Source organism: Peromyscus eremicus, chromosome 16_21 (genome assembly GCF_949786415.1).
Source record: "Peromyscus eremicus chromosome 16_21, PerEre_H2_v1, whole genome shotgun sequence".
NCBI lineage: Eukaryota > Metazoa > Chordata > Mammalia > Rodentia > Cricetidae > Peromyscus > Peromyscus eremicus.
The window spans coordinates 1,354,889-1,374,625 of record NC_081432.1 but is presented as its reverse complement, the minus strand read 5'-3'; the positions used below and the strand labels follow the sequence as shown (position 1 = coordinate 1,374,625).

Below are 19,737 nucleotides of genomic sequence, written 5' to 3'. Positions count from 1 at the left end.
TTATTTAGTACTTTCAATGCTAATCATTTACTGACTTGTGGAGTCGGTGGAGAGCCTGAGTTGGGGGAGAAAGACAAACAAGGATACAGTAGATTGTTATAACCATGGTCCCAGGAAACGGATGAACCTAGCGTTCTTGTCCTAGTACAGCCTCTTCCACATGGAATCTGGCCTTGGAGATGTGCCTTGCTTTGGCCAATGGGACATTAAATTACTGAGTCTTCTGGAGCAGCTAGGGAAGTGACTCCTTCAAAATCCCAAATGCAGAATCATTGTTGCTTAAGGCACATTAAAAAGATTTAAAAAAAAAAAAAAAGATGCATTAATAGGTAAGTGCTATACAGGGTTAAGGTAAAATGGAAGAAAACTTCACTCCCAGGATAGCGAATTTTGTTTCTCTATTTCTGTGGGTAACATGAAAATCTGCAGCCAGCAAAGAAGTCAGTTTACAAATTTTGTGCTTGAGTAGGCTCACTAGAGATATCAGAGAAGACATCTGAGTTTACCTATGGAGCATACTTAAGCAAACCTGCCATGTTTAGCACCTTTTATTTTAGTTCAGGCCTGAAGCATTTCCCTTATGATTTTATACACGACAACTCTGAGATGAGAAAAAACGCCAAGTCTGAGTAGGTCCATGGGTATGAACAGTGTCTACCTCCCCATCTCCATATGGAATCCATGAAGAAGGTACATGAGCAGGGAAGAAATGCTAAAGCTTCATTTCCACACACATCATTGTATTGAGAATGCAGGGGTGACAGGGCACTGGAGCCTTAAGTTAAGGGTTGCTTAGTAGGACCTCGTGGTGAATGGAAACTGGGAATTCCCTGCATAGTAGAGTACAAAGATCTAAGAAGAGGTTACCGTGACAACGCCCCCCCCCCCCCCCCCCAGAGGAAAATGATATAACCAGCTGAAATGCCACAGAACACAAAGTCAAACAAAATTCAACTTTTATTTATCTGGAAAATGGAGTGAATTCATCACTGGTGTTTGAAGCCTGAGGCTGCGCGTTCTCCTTAGGGAGGTGGGCTATGTTTGGCAGGGGCTCTGATGGTTTGAAATCTAGACAGTGGGGGAGAATCAGAGAAGAATTAGTTTCCTAAGACTGTGGCACCCCTTCCATTGATCAGACTGACCTACCTTGCTTTTCAGCTCCTCCCCACTGAGCTTTCTCTTGAAGGCTCCCTCATCTTTCCCTACTGCTCACCTGCCTGATTTTCCAGTTGGGCTTCAGGCCGGTCACCCCAGAGCAGATGCTTGGGGTCATTGAGGAACCGCTGGCTGCGCTGGCATGTCAGGCAGGTCTGTACTGTCCAGCGCTGTCCCTTTCTGCCTGGGGTATAAGTGGGAAAAAGAAGAGAGTGCTTAGGCTTCTCACAAAAAAGGTCTTGGCTTTTTTTGTTTGCAGTTTGTTTCCCGTTGGTGGGAATTCCATCCCGTCTGCATTTAGAATGCAGATTTGGTATGTGTATGGGAGGCCCTGCACAAACATCAATTCCTTGGAACTCTAAGATGAAGTTCAAACTCCTTAACGAGGGCTAGCTTCCCTTTCCAGCCTCACAAATCTCTCCACCCTACCTACCTCAAATTACAGCCTCCTGAACATTATTTTCCTATAGCACAGATTCTCCCTTTAACATTATTTTTATTTATACTTATATTGTGTACATGTGTATGTGTTAGCATCACATGCATATGTGTGTGAACAGGAGAGCACTCACGTGGGTGTAGGTGTGGTTAGAAACCTAGTTTGGATGTCTTCCTTTACTACATTCCACCATATCATTGTAGGTCAGGGATCTAGATGTTTTCAGATAGACTGGCTGGCCAGAGAGGCTCCAGAATCTGTATGTCTTCACTGGCCTCCAAGGGTGCTCTTACATGGGTGCTGGAGATCTGAAGTCAGGTCCTCATACTTGCTTATTAAGCACCTTACCCACCGAACCATCTCCCCAGCCCCTTGATAGCAAGTTTTCTTGTGTGGGAATCCTAACCAATGTCTAGCGTTTCTGTCTGACTCTGTTTATCACGACATACCTACTTCCCTGCCTCTAGTAGAAGTAACTCAGCACTCTACTCTCTTCCAATCAAAGCACTTAAAAATATTACTCCGGTAGCTGGGTGTGTTGTCTCACCTTGTAATCTTTAATACTAGGGATGCTGAGGCAGGGGATTTCAGGGAGTTGGAGGCCAATTTGCGCTACAGTTGACACTTGTGTCAAAAAAATCAAAACCAAAGAGAAAGAGTGCTGTGGGATGTATGGCAAATGTGTTGCTAATTAATCAATAAAACACTGATTGGCCGTTGGCTAGGCAGGAAGTAAAGGCGGGGCAAGGAGGAGAATAAAGCTGGGAAGTGGAAGGCTGAGTCAGAGAGACACTGCCAGCCACCACGATGAGGAACAGCATGTGAAGATGCTGGTAAGCCACGAGCCATGTGGCAAGGCATAGATTAATGGAAATGGATTAATTTGAGCTGTAGTTAGCAAGAAGCCTGCCACGGCCATAAAGTTTGAAAGCAACATAAGTCTCTGTGTTTACTTGGTCGGGTCTAAGAGGCTGTGGGACTGGCAGGTGAAAGAGATTTGACCTGACTGTGGGCCAGGCAGGAAAACTCCAGCTACAAAAGAGAGGTTATGTATTTTTGTTTGAGACAGGATCTCACTATGCAGCCCTGGCTGGTCTGGATTATGTAGGTCAGGATGGCCTTGAACTCATGGAGATCACCTGCTTCTACCTTCCAAGTGCTGGGATTAAAGGCGTGAACCACCACGACTCACTCAGCCAGCAGTACTTAATGAATCTTATAAATTAGAGTGTCATGTAGTCCAGGCTGGTTTTGGGGACAAATCAGCTGCAGAAAGCCTCCACCTCGAGGAGGAAGGAGTTGCCCTGCCCACCCCGGTGCCCCTGAGGCAGCAGCACTCACGTCTCTGGCGCTGGATGCAGGTGAGGCCCGGGATGAGGAGAGAGGAGCAGCCGCGACAGAGCGTCCTCTTCACCGAGGGGTCCCTGGGTGCGGAGGAGAGGTAGTCGGCACCCGCCCGCGCCCGGGGTTCCTCCCGCCTGCCCGTGCCTTACTGCCGCAGGACCAGCCGCTTCGCGATGGTCTTCTCCGTGTGGCAGTAAAACCGCGCCAGCGCCTGGTTCTCCGGGTTCTGCGAGAGGACGCAGTGTGCTGCCTGGGGACAGGGACGGCCACCCGGGTCATTCCGCGGCCGCAGCACCGGACTGCCGCCCACCCAGACCGCTGTCTCACCTGGTATAGGAAGCTGAGTCTCTGGAAGGCCTCGCGGTCCTTCACCGGGCCCGCCATGAGTGCCTGCCCCTCTTCGCGGATGTCCCGCCCCAGACACGCGCAAAGCCTGTTGGGAACTGTAGTGTCGAGCCCGCGGCCCCAGACAACCTCGTCAGACACCGGGCAACCCCACTTGCCCTGTGGTTTGGTATTCCTCATATATTTACTAGGTAGGGCCCAGCACGGCTAGTGGAGAAGGTAAAGGATCTTAAAACAGCATTTCCAGGACAGACATCTGTTCTCTTCATGTACGGAGAGAACTGTGCTGCAGACATCAAGCTAGACTTTCTTACTCTCCTGAAGCCAAAGACAGATGTCTGCAACATCTACGGACTGATGTAACACAATAAAGCAGGCAATGTCTAGCTTCGCGTTATATTCCTGTTATCCCAGCACTCGGGAGGTTGAGGTAGGAGTGCCATGAATTACATACAGGTTACAATGGTCCACATGGCCATACCCTGACTCAAAACCAAAAAGTATCGGCGCCTGTGGGGCTGAAAGTGGGAAAGATCGCGTTATGAGGGAAGAAATAAGGACACAGGACAAGACATCCCTCCCGAAAGAGCTCCTAGCTTTCTCCCACTTATTAACGAAGACACTTGCTTTTACAGTGCTGGCCACATGAACATTTCTTTCTATGGCACAGAAACCTGTCAACAGTATAGGCTGTCTCCCCTGCTAACCATTAGTAACTATTCCCATTAAATGGCTAAAGCATCCAAAGTCAGAAGCAGAGGGATTTGAGCTCAATCCAGAGTTGAGGACATCAGTAAAAGTCAGGGGAGGCAGAGAACTCTTCCTGCCTCAGGGCTTCTGCCAGGATGGGTGGAGTACCAGGCTTCTAGCTCAGAGTAAGGTGGTTAGCTGAAACTTACCCTGGATGGTGTTTTGTAAGGACCTTCAGGGTCGAATGAGGAGTGTGTTAAAATGTAGATTCCTAGGCCCACCCAAACCTCCATTAAGGACATATATTTTTCATACCCAGTGATTTTCACATAAGGCTACTGCCAAATTACCACACAACTCAGAGATCACATCAGTGGATCCTTTGTTCCATATTTTGATCAACCAAATTATCTTGCCACAAAGAACCACAGTCAAGGCACAAAGGTACGAGGAGAGTGGACAGCGTCCTGTTGAGGTGGTAGGAGGAACTGAAATGCCCTCAATGCAGCTTCTTGTCTTAGTCTTGTACGAAGATTACCCACGCAGCAGATAATCCAGGTTGTTTGGTTTGGCATGCATCACATTACCTTTTGTGACAACTTATGTACCCTATGGGTTGTTTATTTTGGCCTAACTTAAAGTGATTTACATTCTCTGAACCTTTAAGAGGGATGTCAAAGGGTGAAGGATGTTAATAGAAGCTAAGCTGTCTATCTGGCCCTTTGCTACACAAACCACCCTCTTCTACCCTGTTCTCATGGGGTGAGAAAGACTCTGTTACCTTTCCTTTCTGGCTTGGACACCTGAGCCAGAGGACAAGGCAGACAACTTGGGAATAACTACTTTTAACATTCTTTAAGGCCAGGGCTTTGGACACACCATTATCTTTCCTCTACTATCCGACTCCTCTCCCAGTTCCCTTGGGAAGACAGTGGAAGGGCAGGTGTGTGTCTTGCAGGATCGTTTCCATCTCACCTCCGGAGGAGAGAAAGGTGAGCCTACTTCTTGGAGACGACCAACTGCAGGGAACGGGAACAACCATCTTTGAGACCTGGGTTCTCCTTTCTGCCCACCTGTTCCTTTCCCCCAAATTCCAACCTCTGGCTAATCCTATGGGTAATGGTAACATTACCCTAAAAAGAGAAAACCAAAGAAATCCCCCTCTTCTTCATTCATTTCTAGTAATGTTCCTTTAGCCTCTTCCCTGATCCTCCTTCTAACTTTAATGTCCAATCTCTGCCCTCAAAAAAGTCTCTCAACTTCTAGACTCATGACAGCAACTGTCACTCATCTTTCCAACACAGAGGTATACAGATCCCTATGCGCTCCCACAAGGAACAAGGCTATTCTGAGTCATAGAAGCCTTTTAAAGGTTTCTATTTCCTGCATTTTAAGCAAGTTAAGACCCTTTTATATAGACTTTCTGTTTTTAGAAAAGCCCTTTTTTTCCCAGCCTGTCCTTGTGCGATAGGAAACCTGCTGGACACCAGAGATTACAATTCCCTGGGAGCCCGCTCTCCTACTACACTAAGTAGGGACACTCATCTGTGCTCTGTCATACAGCCCAGTCCTATCTTTACTCCTTCACACAAACCATCCCAGAGACCAGGTGGTTTCTCAAGATGGCTCAGGACTGGAACCATGCAGACACCAAGACATTCCAGCAGGTCACAGTAAGGAAGGCCCATCACTCTTGACCCTGCCTCACCCCAATTCATCTCTTGTCACTCCCAATCTGTTGGGGGCCTGATGGTAAGTGGTGCAGCATTCTTCCGACCAGCCCGGATCCCTGGGTAGAAGAGGGGCCAAAGTTTTTCAGTAAAAGTATCGGTGAAGGTGTAGATATGTGAGCGGTCTGTGACGTTGTAAAAAGACAGTGTGCCAGCCTCGTAGTCTAGGAATATGCCCACCCGCTTAGGTTTCACCTTGATGTGCAAAGGGGTAAAAGGTGTGGTGGTGGCTGCATATTTGTCCCCATTCCACAGCCGCACACGCCAGTAGCCAGTCTCAGGGAGTGGAGTCAGTTCGCCTTTTCTGCTCACAGAGTCCCGGCACACTCCCACTGCCCAGTGGGTCTTGTCGCCCACCTCCACCTCCCAGTAGTGTCGACCTGAGGTGAAGCCTTCAGTAGCCAAGACACAAGGGTAGAAAGTGAAACGCTGTGGTGTGTCAGGGAGGTCTCGGAGTCTTGTCTCCACAAACTTGACACTCTTCCGATCCTCTGACAGGACGAGGTTAGGATGAGCCGTCTCAGGGTCCAGAGTTACATCCGCTGGCGGGAGAAGCCAGAGTGGGGAGCTAGATGAGGATGGGAATGGCTATACCTCCCTGCCTCACTTTCCTAGCCTGCCTGTACAAAGCCTGGCCCCTGAAAGGTCCCCAGAACACTGTGGGTTGGCTAACTTCCTCAAATCATGCTTGCTTTCGCTGCATGGAAAAATGAAGGGCAATGTCTGCAGGAGGGCCAGAAAGAAGGTCCAGATCCGGTGAGCTGCAGGGAGTCCTGTCACAGTCCTGCTTTGTGATGCCTTTCCTACATGAACATTGATGATGTTCCCTTTCACTTTCCTGGCTAAGACGGTGTGAGTCAGGAATCCTTTAACATTTCTAGGTTCCTATTTACAGCAGATGACACCTAAGGCTTCTTCTCTGAACTCTATGATTTAAGGTGAGACTGAAAGCTGGTGACGGGGCAGTTAGGGTGGGCATGAGAAAAATGGAGCCCACTGGAAGGATCTTAACCTTCCACTCCTTTGTATGCCCTATGCCAGTTTCCTTTTGGGAACAACTCACCAATTAGCTGTTTAAGGATTTTCCTTAGGGCAAAGTACTGCCGGGGGAAATTGCTGAAGTTCTTTTCCAGCTCTATAGATACTGAAGTCACCTCCATGGTCTTCACCTTCTCACATCTAGGAGGGATGGGAGATAAAGAAAGCCAGAAGAGGGTCAGGGGGAGCTCCAGCCAACTGAATATGTGAGTGGTGTCATCTTTAGAAAAAAGTAGAACCAGACCTCTCCCACTCTCCTTCCTCCTGGAAGACAGCTGCTTCCTTTTATTATCCCAGGAGAAGCTATGTGGTTCCCCTTGACAGGTCTGTATCTTGAGAATGAGCCTCAGGACTTCTTGGAATATTCTTACATTTCATGCAAATGGACAATCACCCCTCCACTACTGGATTCCTGTGATCCCAACCCTTCTGCCCTCTTGTTTGGACACAGCTCTACCCACAGGCACAAGCAGAATCTGGCTCCCCATTATCACTGCTCTGACCAAACACGACCTGATATCACTCCTAATGGTTCATCCTTCTCCATATCTCACTCAGACACTGCAAGACTTTCCCTTTCTTACTTCTTCCAAGTCACTACTAAACTGTAGCCTCTAAGCCAAGACCTAACTCAGAGAGACAGAGTCACTTACTTTTCCAGGGTACTTTTCACATCCTAGAGGAAAAGAGAAAAGAAAGTAAGATTGGTCCTAGAATTCATGGGTCATGAAGGTTCTCCTACCTCCCCAAAGTTCTAGATCTTCAAGCTTGGCACCAGGCAAACTGAGGGTCCCAGTGCAAGGGACGCACTTCAGGTGGACCCAAGTGCGTGTCTCTCATGGAATGCCCAATTTCAACTGTTGGTCATAACAAAGCTTGATAATATCATTTCCAAACGGATTCCTGTACATTTGTCTTTCTTCCTCAAAGACACTGGAGGCTCCCTGCAAGGCACAGAGGTTGTGTCTGCTCTTTTGTCCCCCAAATTCCAACCACACACCTCAGCATCACTGAGAATCAGTACAGACAATTCCAGACTGGTAGCACAGGATGTTTCACACCGTGGTTTGGACATCCCTGTCTAGCACTGGTTAATAAACACTAATTTATATCAACCCTGATTTGAGACTGTTTGGGATTCAGATGACACACACAACAAATCTCACCCTGCAGAATTTCAAGTTTAATGCAGTTAGCAGAGCACACACAAATGAAAGACAAAGGGGTAAATACCAAGCCACATAAAATGTACACGTAAGCGTGCAGTGGAACTGACGCAAAGGTCAGTCATCTTATCCGAGATAATGTGCTTCCTACAGCCTTGTCATCACCATGCGTCTGCCTCAGACAGACGGTATCCGACACGCTAGAGGTGGCAATGCACTCTTTACTACTCACACACACTGTGAGTATCCTTTAAATTATGCTTCATACCCCTGCTTTAGCGCTAGGTAAGTTAAGTTCTAGGACTGGAAAGTAAGAGTAACTGCATTTATAAGAATTTGAATTTATAGTTTATCACTAAGTAGAATGGACGTCTGTCTTCTGAAAAAGGTTATCTTTTGGGGGGGTACAAATTACATACACTTAAAAATTTTCATCTCGTGTATGAGAGTCTTGCTTGCATGTGTGTATGTATGTGCACCATGTGCAAGCAGTGCCCACAGTGGCCAGAAGAGGGCGCTGGAACCCCTGGAGCTGCAGTCAGAGTGCTGTGAGCTGCCATGCGGGGGGCTGAGAACTAAACCTGGGTCCCTCCAAAGGATGCAATGCTCTTAACCACTGAGCCATCTCGCTAGCTCCAAGCATATCATTTCTGAAAAGACCTAAGGATATAAAAGTTTGTTAAAGGGGATGGTGGAAATCTGAGGTACCCCACTCTAGAAAAAGATTCTTTGCACACATCTGAAAGAAAAATCTGGGCTTAGGGAAGCAGAGTAAGAAAGGGTACACCTCCGACTGACAGGATGGTCTGCACAGAGCTAGACTGCATCTGACCTGAGGACCCACACAGGGGCAAAGCCGAACCTTGAGCATCTCGAAGCCCGACTGTAAGCACTTGCCCTCCACCTCAGCAGCTAAGTGGGCCAGGTCCCGGCGCTTGTCCCCAAGGTGAGCAGCATTTTCTCGAAGTCTCTGTAGAATGTCCTGCTCCTCTTCTTCCAGTCGTGAAAGGAGCGTCTGCTGTTCTTCATCCAGTCGCCTGTGGAGTTCTTCAAACTCCTTTAAGATCTGCTGCCTGCGGCTCTCCACTAGTCTCTGAGAACAAGGGAGGACGCTGTCAGGACCAGGAGGTATGAGGGAGTCTCTCCCAGACCCAGTCACTGGGGAGATGTTAGTGGCATTCTTGCTTCTCTTCCTGTACGGCATACTGTCACCTGCACGTCCCCAACAGATGACCTGCTAGTGCCAATCAGTGGAATACTTAACTTTTTAAACCTAAATTAACCTTTTATATTTTAATAAAATACATTCAAGATTCAGGGACTCAATGATGTGATGATATCCACTGTTAAAGTACAAATACTAGAAAGCCAAAGATTTCCATCATTAATAACTGTGACATATTAACTTGATAAAAACCAGAGAACAAATAAGAAACTATCAGAATCAGTAAGTCTAATGAGTTGGTGCAAAGTCTATACTTAGACTTCAGGGCTGAACTTGTTTTGGTTGCTGTTTCTGTTTGTTTTTTTCCAAACAGGGTCTTGTAACATAGCACAAGCTGGCCTTGAACTTGGGATCCTCCTGCCTCAGCTTCCAGAGGTATGTGCCAGCATGCCCCCTCTGAACATGTTAAACAGTTTAAGTCATTTCTGACAGGATTGAGAATTCCTGGAAAGAATTCTGCAAAGGCTAACTGATTAGAACAGCAGTGATGTGGAGAGAGGTTGGACTGTTGCAGGCTATCTTTAGCCATCTAAACCTCTGTGCTGGACCTAACACTCTGTGATTAGCAGATAAAACATGTATTAATATAATAAATCCCCAGTTTTCACTAACCAAAAGACTAAGTGTCATCAGACAGTATCTGAGGCCTATAGCTGAGATCACTCTACCTTGCTGTAACTACCTATTCAATGTTCTACCAATGTACTTGCAAAGTGCCTCACTTTATGGCTTTCTTCATTCTGTTCTATAAAAACTTCATGAAACTGTTTCTAAGTTGAAACATGGAATTTGGGGTAACCTAAATCTGTGTTTCAAGGCCATAGTCTCTCATATTTGGCTCCAGAATAAATTCTTATCTCCTCTGAGAGAGGTGACAGTTGGTTTTTATGTTGGTAGAGAATAAGTATTTCCCATCCCAGGATCATGTTCCAGATATTTTTTAGTAAATTAGTTGCTTAAAATTTGAAAGATGCTCTTGATAGCAGCACATACTTTTACTTCTAAAAAACATCCTTGAAGTTTGAGAGTACAGGACTCAAACAGCAGTCATACCACTTTCTGAGGGTTATCAGCACATCCTCCCTCTATGCCTTCCTGTAAGTGACCTTCTCAGGGAAGGAGTCTCACGTCCTTGTGATTGACAGGGAGGCATCAACTCAAAAGAGAACTAGAGATGGGACTCTGAAAGAAGTGGACAGGGACAGAGAGTCAGTGCTCAGGCTAAAGAATGGTTGGGATATAAATAAGAGCCTGTGGGCCTCATTAGGACGGCAGTCCTGTTCTGAAGCTACTCTTGGCAGACAACAGACTAGCTTTCATCAGACAGCCATATGTTGCTGTCTCAGGTGGGCAATGGGACAGGACGCCTTCTCACCTTTGTCCTGGATATAGAGTCTCAATGTGCGTGGTGTTAGAAGCAGATGTGCTGAATTATACTCATGAGAACTATCTTTTGGGAGCCAGAGAGATGACTCAGTGGTTAAGAATGCTTGCTTCTCTTCCAGAGGACCTGAGCTTGGTTCCCAGCACTCACATTGGGTAGCTCAAAACTACCTATAACTCTAGTTTCAGGGGATCTGATTTGTCCTCTTCTGGTCTCTGAGAGGATGTGTACACAGGCGTTTGTGCACACATATATACAGATACACAAAAATAAATCTTAAAAAAAGAATACTATATTTTGCTTTTCTTAGACTTTACCATGTCACCAAACTGCTTGAGGTGTTTGACTCACATCTACTTCAGAATGAACCTGTATTTATTTCATTTAATAATATCACATACAGGTGCAAGCATATATTCTAGCTGGAAGTGGTGTGCAAGCCTTTAATCTCAGTATTCAGGAGTCAGAGGCAGACAGAGCTCTATGAGTTCAAGGCCAAGTCTGGTCTATATAGAGTTCCAGGCCAGCCCGAATTACATAGTGAAATTCTATCACAAGACAAAAACAAAAACAAAACAAACAAACAAAAAAACCAACAAAAAAATCACTCTATGATGTTACTAGATATGACAGTCTCTTTAAAATTACATAAGTAGGTTATGGTATCTAAACTTTTTCTTTAAAAGTTTTGATTTCAGGGGGCTGGAGAGATGGCTCAGTGGTTAAGAGCACTGACTGCTCTTCCAGAGGTCCTGAGTTCAATTCCCAGCAACCACATGGTGGCTCACAACCACTTGCAATTAGATCTGGTGCCCTCTTCTGGCCTGCAAGGACACATGCAGGCATAACACTATATACATAATAAATAAATAAACTTAAAAAAAAAAAAAAAGAAAGAAAAAGAAAAGTTTTGATTTCAGCAGAGCTAATTATAAACTCCATCCCTACTCAGGAGATATAATCTTACTACATAGCCCAGGCTGGCCTGTGCTGGCTCTGAACTTGTGATGTGAACTTGTAATATTACTGCTCCAGCCTCCTCTGAGATTCTAGGTGTGCACCACCACCACGCCCAGGTGATAAACTTGCATTTTTTTGCCTGCTGTGTTGGTAAACGGATACCACACCCTCAGTTCTTACATACTTTTTAAATTTTTAATTTTATTTTTTTTAACAGGGTCTTACTGTAGTCTTGGCTGTCCTCACTTGCAATCCTCCTGTCCCAGTCTCCTGAGTATTGGGATTATATGTATGTGTTGCTTCTATAAACTGTTTTTACCACACAGCCATCTCTTGTCTCCCTACAACTGTTTTAAAGGGGTTACTGAGTCCAGTTCTGGAGGCTGAGGTGAGAGGGAAGGGAGAAAGGTAGAGAGGACAAACTCAAACGATCATAAAAGGAGTGTTTTGAATTGTAGTTTTTGTTGTTTTTTCAAGACAGGGTTTCTCTGTGTAGACCCAGCTGTCCTGGAACTCACTCTTTGGACCAGGCTAGACTCAAATTCACAGCGATCCGCCTGCCTCCACCTCTGGAGGGGGGAGGGGAGGGGAGGGGAGGGCGGCGCTGGGATTAAAGGCGTGTGCCACCACTGCCCAGCAGTTTTAAACACCACTAACTGAAAATTTATAATTAAAGACAACAACTATGCTTCGGCTCAAATACTATCATGGTTTAAAGGAGAAATACCCTCCATAGGTTCGTGTATTTGAACACTCTGTGTCCAGATGGTAGCCCTTGGGATCTTTGTGAAGGTTATGGAAATTTTTGGAGGTGGAGCTTTGCTGGAGGAAGTATGTCACTGGGGACAGGCTTTGAGAGTTGACAGTCTTACTCTACTTCCTGTGTATGGTTGGAAAATCTGATTTGCCAGCTTCCTGTTCCTGCTGCTATACACTGCCTTCCCTGCCATTATAGACTTTTTCCCTCTGGAACTGCAAGCTAACATAAAACTTTTCATCCTTAAGTTACTTTTGGTCAAGGTATTTTACCAAGAACTCCATAGGTAAAGGCTGAGGAAGGGAAAGGAATTCTGGGAATGAGTCAACATTACCTTAGATAACTTAATTGTAAGGATGTAGTTCTAAGCCAAATGTTATGGTGCACGCCTTTATTCCTAGAACCTGGGAGGCAGAGGCAGGTGGACCTTGGTGAGTTTGAAGCCAACTTGGTCTACATAGTGAGTTCCAGGCCAGCCAAGGCTACATACAGTGAGACTCTCACAAACAAACTGTGGTTCTGTGGGGCTGCAGAGTTAAAGAACATTGGCTGTTTGTTCTTCCAGAGGACCTGAGTTCAATTCCCAGCACCCACGGCACTTGCAACCATTGGTAACTCCAGTTCTGGAGGATCCGATGCCCTCTTCTGGCCTCCTTGGGCACCAGGCAGGCACATGGTACCCAAGCATACACATAGGCAAAACACCCATACACATAAAATAAAAAATAATTAAAAACTAATAAGGAAACAAAAGGTCACTGAACAGTCCTGGGACCTTGCTCAGCTCCTCCCTCTCTCCCTTGTGACCTCTCCAAATTCTCTTTCCTCCAACCCCTCTAAGAAGCTCCCATCCCTGCATTCTTAGGAGATCCTCTTTCCTTGCTTGGGGGTGGGAGGAGGAGAACACTAGGCGAGAACTCCCGGGACTTAGCAGAGGTAAGATGTTTAGTCTGTTTACATAAGAAGTATTTATTATTGTATGTATAATGTGTGTATACACACAAGAGTATGTGAACACGTGGGCCACAGTATGGAAGTCAGATGTCAACTCTGTGGATTCACTTTTATCTTTCTACCTTCATGTGGGCTTCAAGTCCTGATGCTTGCACAGCCATTTCACCAGCCCCTTCATTTCTTATGTCCTTCTTCTCAGTATTTAACTTATGATAAGTAATTTAAGTATAGTGTTTAATGCTAAACCTAATGAAACATCATTTTGAGAGAATAGCAGTTTTCCAATTAACTGGTAGATCACATAAAGTGTTGTTGATTCGCTCATAGACAAATACCCAGCCAAGTTGTGAAGGCAACAGATTGCTTGCTCTACCTTGAGCTCTCCTGGCTTCTTTTCTTCAGAGGCTTTGCAGCAGGTGATCTCCTGCAGCTTCTGCTCCAGGGGGTCCAGGCACTTCTGCAGTTTTTCCTGAGGGTTGGGAGAAAGTAGGAGAGGAGATATTTGGAGTTAGTTGATATATCATTATTCAAGAGTTTAACCCATTTATTATTTCTTTTGTTGTTGTCAAAGATTGTTTTAAGTCATGGTAATGTGTATGTGTCTGTCTGAGTGTATGTGCATATGCGTATGACAGTACCCATGGACGCCAGCAGAGGGCATCAGATGCCCTGGAACTGAAGTTATAGGCAGTGGTGAACAGCCATCTAGGAACCAAATTCAGGTGATCTGCCAGACTGGTACATGCTCTTAACTGCTAAGTCATTTCTACAGCCCTGATTATTCTTCCTTTGAAGTACTTAGGATCAAACCCAGGGCCTCAAGCATGCTAGGCAAATGTTCTACCACTAAGGCCCATTTTTCACCCCTAAATCATGTAATTTCTACCCTCTCATCACTTCTTGGTCTAACTCCCTTCCTTGCCGAGAACTGGACCTTTTACAGATCCCCTTTTCCCTGCCATTGGTTTGTCCCCAACATGTTTGTGGCACACATGACTTTCCTGAATCTAGTAGTCTAGCTGTTATCAATAGTTTCCTTTACCACTCTTTTTTCTTTTCTTTTTTGAGACAGGGTTTCTCTGTGTAACAGTCCTAGCTGTCCTGGAACTCACTCTGTAGACCAGGCTGGCCTTGAACTCACAGAGATCCGCTGCCTCTGCCTCTCAAGTGCTGGGATTAAAGGCGTGCTCCACCACCCAGCACCACTCTATTTTCTTATGGACAACTGCCTATCACATTCAAAATTATCTGTTTTGTTTTGTTTTTGGTTTGTTCTGGTGGTGCTGAGAATCCATGCAGGGTGTACACTAAGAACAGTCTCGTATCAGGTTACACCCTCCTTTAGCCAGAAGCTTCCTTTTATACCTCAATATCCTTCATCTATTGTCGTTGTTTCATGGTAAGGTCTCCAGCAGCCTGGCCTGGCTTCAAACATGTGGTCCTGAATGGCCCTCAACCCCATCCTCCTGCTTCCACCTTCAGTGTTGGGATTACAGTGTGTGTCACGACGCCTGTCTTGATGTCCTTTTTACCTCTGCTTCCATCCAGGTCTAACCAACTTATAAACAAAATAAAACTTGACTGTAAATTACCTTAAATATTTTTCAAAATTTTGTTAATTAAGCAGAATGAATGAAAATTCTAGACAGTACCATTTTTTATTCTTATTATTAGCAATTTAAATGTTAAATGTCATGCTACCCATTATAAGAAGACACAAACTGGTTCAGCTTAGTTTGCTGGAGATCAGTCTAAAGTGATGTTAGCTATTTCCAACAAATGAGAAAACAAACAAAACAAAACAAAAAACCAAAACATCCTGAGTAAACAGGCATAAATGAAGAAATCAAAATATTTTTCCAGTTCTTCCAAACTATTTTTCAGATCCTTATGTGGTTTCACTCATTTATTTAAAATCTGATATATTCCAAAACTATACATACCAATACTCTGAAGACTCAATTGTATTGCAATAAGTCACAGAAATTTTTGGGTACTACTCACTATTCTTGTGAAGGACAACCGACCTGATGTACTAAATACTCATGTATATACTTCTGAGGGGAATATAGAGGAACAGAGAGCCTTGCCTAGGGAGCGGAAGCCCCTCTACTCAGACAGTATGTGTTCTTCTTCTCCACACTGGCATGTGTCTGGTTGCCCACCTTGTATTCCTGGGTAGCATCATCTAGTGGCACTACGGTATGGGCCCGGTGGGTATGGGAAATTGCACATATCAAACAGACAGCCTCCTGGTCTTCATAGCAGAAGAGGCTGAGGGCCTCATGGTGCTGGGAGCAGAGGCTCTCATCCCTGATCTTCCGCTTGACTGTCTGGAGCTGCTTGGCGATTTCCACCATACTGCCTAGTTGTCGGTTCGGCCGGAGACTTCGGTACCGCGATGTCTTCCGACAGACAGGGCAGGGGAAGTCCCGCTCCAGGTCCTCCCACCAGCGGGTAATGCACGCCTTGCAGAAGTTGTGCCCACATTCAATGATAACTGGCTCCTTCAGATACTCCAGGCACACAGAGCAACTCGCCTCCACCTGCAGGTTCTCCAGAGCAGCAGCCGTGGAGGCTGCAGAGGCTCCAGCCTCCAGCAGACTCGTCTCTGCCATTATTTAACCTGGAGATAGGGAGAGAGGAAAGAAAAACATTAGCGGAGGATTACTTTTCTTATTTTTGCACTCCTATCCTGACATTAGCTCCCATTAAGCTATAACTCTAGATTTAGCCCCATCTTGATATTTTCCCATCTCTTCCAGTGGATTCACCTGTTGCTCGATTTACAGCATCTTCACTTCTAGCCAATACATTTTTCCAACTCAGCAAACAAAAGCGATCCCTAGTGCCTCTTTCACCTTTGTTTTCTCATTACAAACAGAAGCTTCCTTTAACTCTAATTTGACGTATTTTTCTAACAGATGAAAAGGACCCTGGTGTGGTGGCTCAAACCCAGAACCCAGCATTTCTGAGGTCAAGGCAGGGCATCATCATCAGCTGGAGGCCAACCTGGACTATATAGTGAGTTCCAGGAGGAACTCATTATTACTATTATTTTTTAAAAAGAACTTTATATATAAGCACTGCATCTACATAAAAAATGACTTATAACACATAGAAGTTTTGGTATTATTATTAGGGCTTAACCTTGATTGTCTGCTACTCCTCTTTTTGAAAGGGTAACACATTGAGTGAATTATACCACAGCAACAAACTCTTTCCAGGGAATGTGGAATCATTCTTCCTTTCCCTGGACTAGCCAAAAGGAAGACAGCTCTTTTCTAGATGTTTCTCTCACGCATCTCATTTCTATTTGTGTGGTGTTGGAATGGCTGCAACGCAGCAAACACATTTTAACTCTAAGAGACTACTGTTGAGCAGAGGGCAATAACTCTTTGAAGACAGCTGGCAAGTCCACTCTAAACATTCAGCGGTTAATTTAGTCTTTCAAGTCGCTACTGATAACTAATTCCTCAGATATTCAGGGCACTGACTAGGAATTAAAAGGAAATTTGCCAGGTATGGTGGCACATGCGTATAATCCCAGTACCAGGGAGGTGAGGGCAAGAGCCAGCCTCAGTTATGCAGCAAGCTTGAGGCCAACCTGGATTAAATATGACCACCTTGTCTCAACGAACAAATAAGTAAATGGAAAGAGGCAAGCAATTAAAGCTCTTTAGATACAGCCTCAGGCTTGCAAATACACCAGAGAGATACAGAACACAAGGCTGGTCCCCACTTCATCCTTAAATAGTCAATACATAAGTCAACTTCTCTGGTCCCATAACCCCACTTCCGTTTTGCCCCAGAAAGAGACCAGAACAAAGGACGGAAATCTGGTAGGCCTAAACACTGACAGAAAAGTGGTCATGTAATGAATCGGAGTGGCAATGGTTATTACTGTATACTGGTGGTACAAATGGAAAAGTTTTAAGTAGGAGTGGCTAACTTATCTCCTGAAAAGGGAGAGAAGAAATTCAGATCCAGGCGAGTTCAGTTGGATGATTTCTTCTCTACTCATTAGAATCCAATTTAGACTAGTGACTCTGTCCGCCTCCCCAATCTTACAGACATTAGATAGCATCCTCATCTAAATGAATTGAATTATATGCATACTTAAGAGGCCAGGATGTATCTAAGTGGCAAGAACGAGAAACGGAGCCGGGCGGTGGTGGCACACGCCTTTAATCCCAGCACTCGGGAGGCAGAGGCAGGTGGATCTTTTTGAGTTCAAGGCCAGCCTGGTCTACAGAGCGAGATCCAGGAAAGGCACCAAAACTACACGGAGAAACCCTGTCTCGAAAAACAAAACACAAAACACAAAAACAAAAAGAGAAATGGGCTCAGGGTTAGTGAAGAATGGAGAGGATTTGGAGCTGCTGCTGCTGGAGAGGGCAGCCAGAGTGTGGCCTTGTGCTCCTCTGGCTTGGTCCTTCCTCTCTCTGCATTACTCTGTTCTCGGTAGAAGTACTAACTTCAGAGGCGTCCTGGTTTTGTCTTCTACCACGGTTGGGTACCACCTTGAGCAACCTCTCTTGAGCACTGGCCACAACTCTGTCCCACCCTGTCTCCATCTTCCCCTGCCATATCCGGAGCATGAGGACCAGAGTGAGGGGGGCACACGTCGTGGTTGGCAGGGAGCAAGGGATGCGTGTCTAAGTGAGAGAGAGGCGTGACGTGAAGGTGGGATGCCCGCTGCCAGGTCGCCGTCCAGACCTGCGGTGACTGCGTCAGTTTCACCCGGGGAGACCAGAGGCAGCGGGACAGGGGAACGGCGGGGTAGCCAAGCAACGCCGGACGCGCTGACGTCGCCGGGGCGGCAAACGTCCTCCGGGCCCGAGGCGGGCGGAGGCAGCTGTGGTTACGCGCCGGGCAGCTGACGCGCTCGCCGGGCGTAAGGCCGTGGCGTGAGCAGCCGGCGGGCAGGGGCGGGCTCTAGACCCCGCGCGGCGGCGGCGCAGCACCTACCTTCCCGGCTCCGGGTCCCGGAGTGCCGGGCGCGGAGCCGCCGGAGCACTGCCTCCCTCCTTCCTCCTCCCCTTCACCCCCGCCCCGCGGCGCGACACACAATACTCGCCGGAAGCGGAAGCCGCGCCGCGGCTCGTGGGAAGACAGCTGCGCGGCGCCCGGCCGCGGCGCCCGGGCCTAGCCGGGCCTGCCGCAGGTGGCGACCGAGGGCCGCAGGTGAGGGCCGGCAACGGGCGAGCGGCGACCCGCCGCGTCAGGTGGCTGAGGTGCTGGCGCGCAGGTGACCGGAGTAGTCCTCCGGAGACGGAGGGCCGCGCATGCGCCTGGCGGGATGCCGAAGCCCATGGCCGGCGGCGCGTCTCGGCGGGCAAAGCCGTGCTGTCACCTGGCCGGCGGGGGCTCAGGCTGCTCCCCGGTGGGGCTGGCAGCCGCAGAGGCCTGGGCGACTCCGGGTTATAGGCTTTGGGCCTCACTTTCCCGGCCTCTGGGTCAGTTCGGGGGATAGGGTGGCTGTTGAAGGCGGCGGCGGCGGATTACGTGGCTGACCTGAGAGGCTCTGCTGGCACGTCACTTCCGACGGGCTGAGGTTTAGCATTTTAATAGTGAAGGAGTAGGTGAGTTATCTTGGCTGCAGATTGAGGTGCGCCTCATTTCTGTCCTCTGGTTGGCTAACGTTCACGAAGTGCTTTCCCCGGCTGGAGCGGGCGTGTTGAGGTACGCCTTATTTCTGTCCTCTGGTTGGCTAACGTTCACGAAGTGCTTTCCCCGGCTGGGGAACTGGGCTGGTCCAGTGCTTTGCTGCTCACGCATCTGTCCTTAGATCCTTGGATGCGGGGCGGACCAAATCCAGTGTTCAGTAAACACTGGCTGAAGAACCACAGCCAGTTTCTTGCTCTGTGAGGTCTTTGGCTTGCGTTTCACCAGGAGAGCAGATAGAGCTTGTGGATGGATTCCGGGCTTGCACTGTAGCCTCCCAGTGTTTGGGAGCGTCACAAATCTGTGATGATTTTGTGGAAGGGAGTGGATTGGCGGGGAGGGAAAGTCTGATGGTACAGATGTACTCAGGAGGAGGTAGTACTAGGATGCATATGTGCACCACCAGTAGCATAGGAAGCTTGTCCCTCTGTTGTGAGATAGGCCTTTTCTGGGGAATAAACACATGCCTGCTCACCTCAGATAGGGCACCTACAGAGAACGAAGTATGGGTATCACTGAAGTCTCATTTGGTGAAGCATGAGTTTTGCTGGGGTTATTTAGAGGAATATGGGTGAGGGGTTACTTAAAGGAGCAGAAATGACTCAAAGACGCAGTATTACCAGAATCCACCCCAGCATGGGTGACAGCTCACAAAGCTAGAAACCTGGAGTACATTCCACAGCTCAAAAGGTTGGAGGGTGTTCTTTCCTGGTGGCTCAGTTGGTCTGAGCATCTTCCAGGATGTTCAGCCTGTCCTTGTTTCTTCTAGGCATTATCTGCTTCTGCTGGGCTTGTCTGAGAGTGGCCATCAACAGTCTCTACTCTTTAATATACTCTTGGGGAAGGGGTTTGGGAAATCTAGTCAGTTTCAGGGACTCCTGAA

General features: G+C 47.0%; 2 protein-coding genes across 5 annotated transcripts; both read right to left on the bottom strand.

The window, feature by feature from the left end:
- Positions 1 to 939: 939 nt before the first annotated feature.
- Positions 940 to 4,217, bottom strand: Rpp21 (ribonuclease P/MRP subunit p21). Its single transcript, XM_059281962.1, has 5 exons — positions 3,266 to 4,217; positions 3,088 to 3,188; positions 2,936 to 3,018; positions 1,214 to 1,339; positions 940 to 1,068 (listed from the first exon to the last, which is right to left on the bottom strand). Exons 1-5 carry the CDS (start codon positions 3,461 to 3,463, stop codon positions 962 to 964), a joined length of 615 nt encoding a protein of 204 aa, XP_059137945.1. The 5' UTR covers positions 3,464 to 4,217; the 3' UTR covers positions 940 to 961.
- A 121-nt stretch (positions 4,218 to 4,338) lies between these two features.
- On the bottom strand, positions 4,339 to 18,266 carry Trim39 (tripartite motif containing 39). 4 transcript variants are annotated; one of them, XM_059281944.1, is made up of 8 exons: positions 18,159 to 18,266; positions 15,353 to 15,813; positions 13,561 to 13,656; positions 8,770 to 9,000; positions 7,395 to 7,417; positions 6,767 to 6,882; positions 5,682 to 6,245; positions 4,339 to 4,992 (listed from the first exon to the last, which is right to left on the bottom strand). In XM_059281944.1, the coding sequence occupies exons 2-7, from the start codon at positions 15,803 to 15,805 to the stop codon at positions 5,698 to 5,700; spliced, it is 1,467 nt and encodes a 488-aa protein (XP_059137927.1). In that variant the 5' UTR covers positions 15,806 to 15,813; positions 18,159 to 18,266; the 3' UTR covers positions 4,339 to 4,992; positions 5,682 to 5,697. The 4 variants fall into 4 exon arrangements, with proteins under 4 accessions (XP_059137927.1, XP_059137923.1, XP_059137926.1 ...); XM_059281940.1 differs by having other exon boundaries at positions 4,339 to 6,245; XM_059281943.1 differs by lacking the exon at positions 18,159 to 18,266 and adding an exon at positions 17,907 to 18,033 and having other exon boundaries at positions 4,339 to 6,245.
- Between the last annotated feature and the right edge of the window lie 1,471 nt (positions 18,267 to 19,737).

Excerpts from the sequence above, each read along its gene's own strand:
- Rpp21 (XM_059281962.1), bottom strand. The coding sequence starts at position 3,463 with ATGAGGAATACCAAACCACAGGGCAAGTGGGGTTGCCCGGTGTCTGAC. Across the intron at positions 3,189-3,265 it reads GACTCAGCTTCCTATACCAG|GCAGCACACTGCGTCCTCTC; the intron begins GTGAGACAGCGG and ends CCCTGTCCCCAG. Across the intron at positions 1,069-1,213 it reads CCAACTGGAAAATCAGGCAG|ATTTCAAACCATCAGAGCCC; the intron begins GTGAGCAGTAGG and ends CCCACTGTCTAG.
- Trim39 (XM_059281940.1), bottom strand. The coding sequence starts at position 15,805 with ATGGCAGAGACGAGTCTGCTGGAGGCTGGAGCCTCTGCAGCCTCCACG. Across the intron at positions 13,657-15,352 it reads ATGCTACCCAGGAATACAAG|GAAAAACTGCAGAAGTGCCT; the intron begins GTGGGCAACCAG and ends CCCAACCCTCAG. Across the intron at positions 6,246-6,766 it reads AATCCTTAAACAGCTAATTG|CGGATGTAACTCTGGACCCT; the intron begins GTGAGTTGTTCC and ends TTCTCCCGCCAG.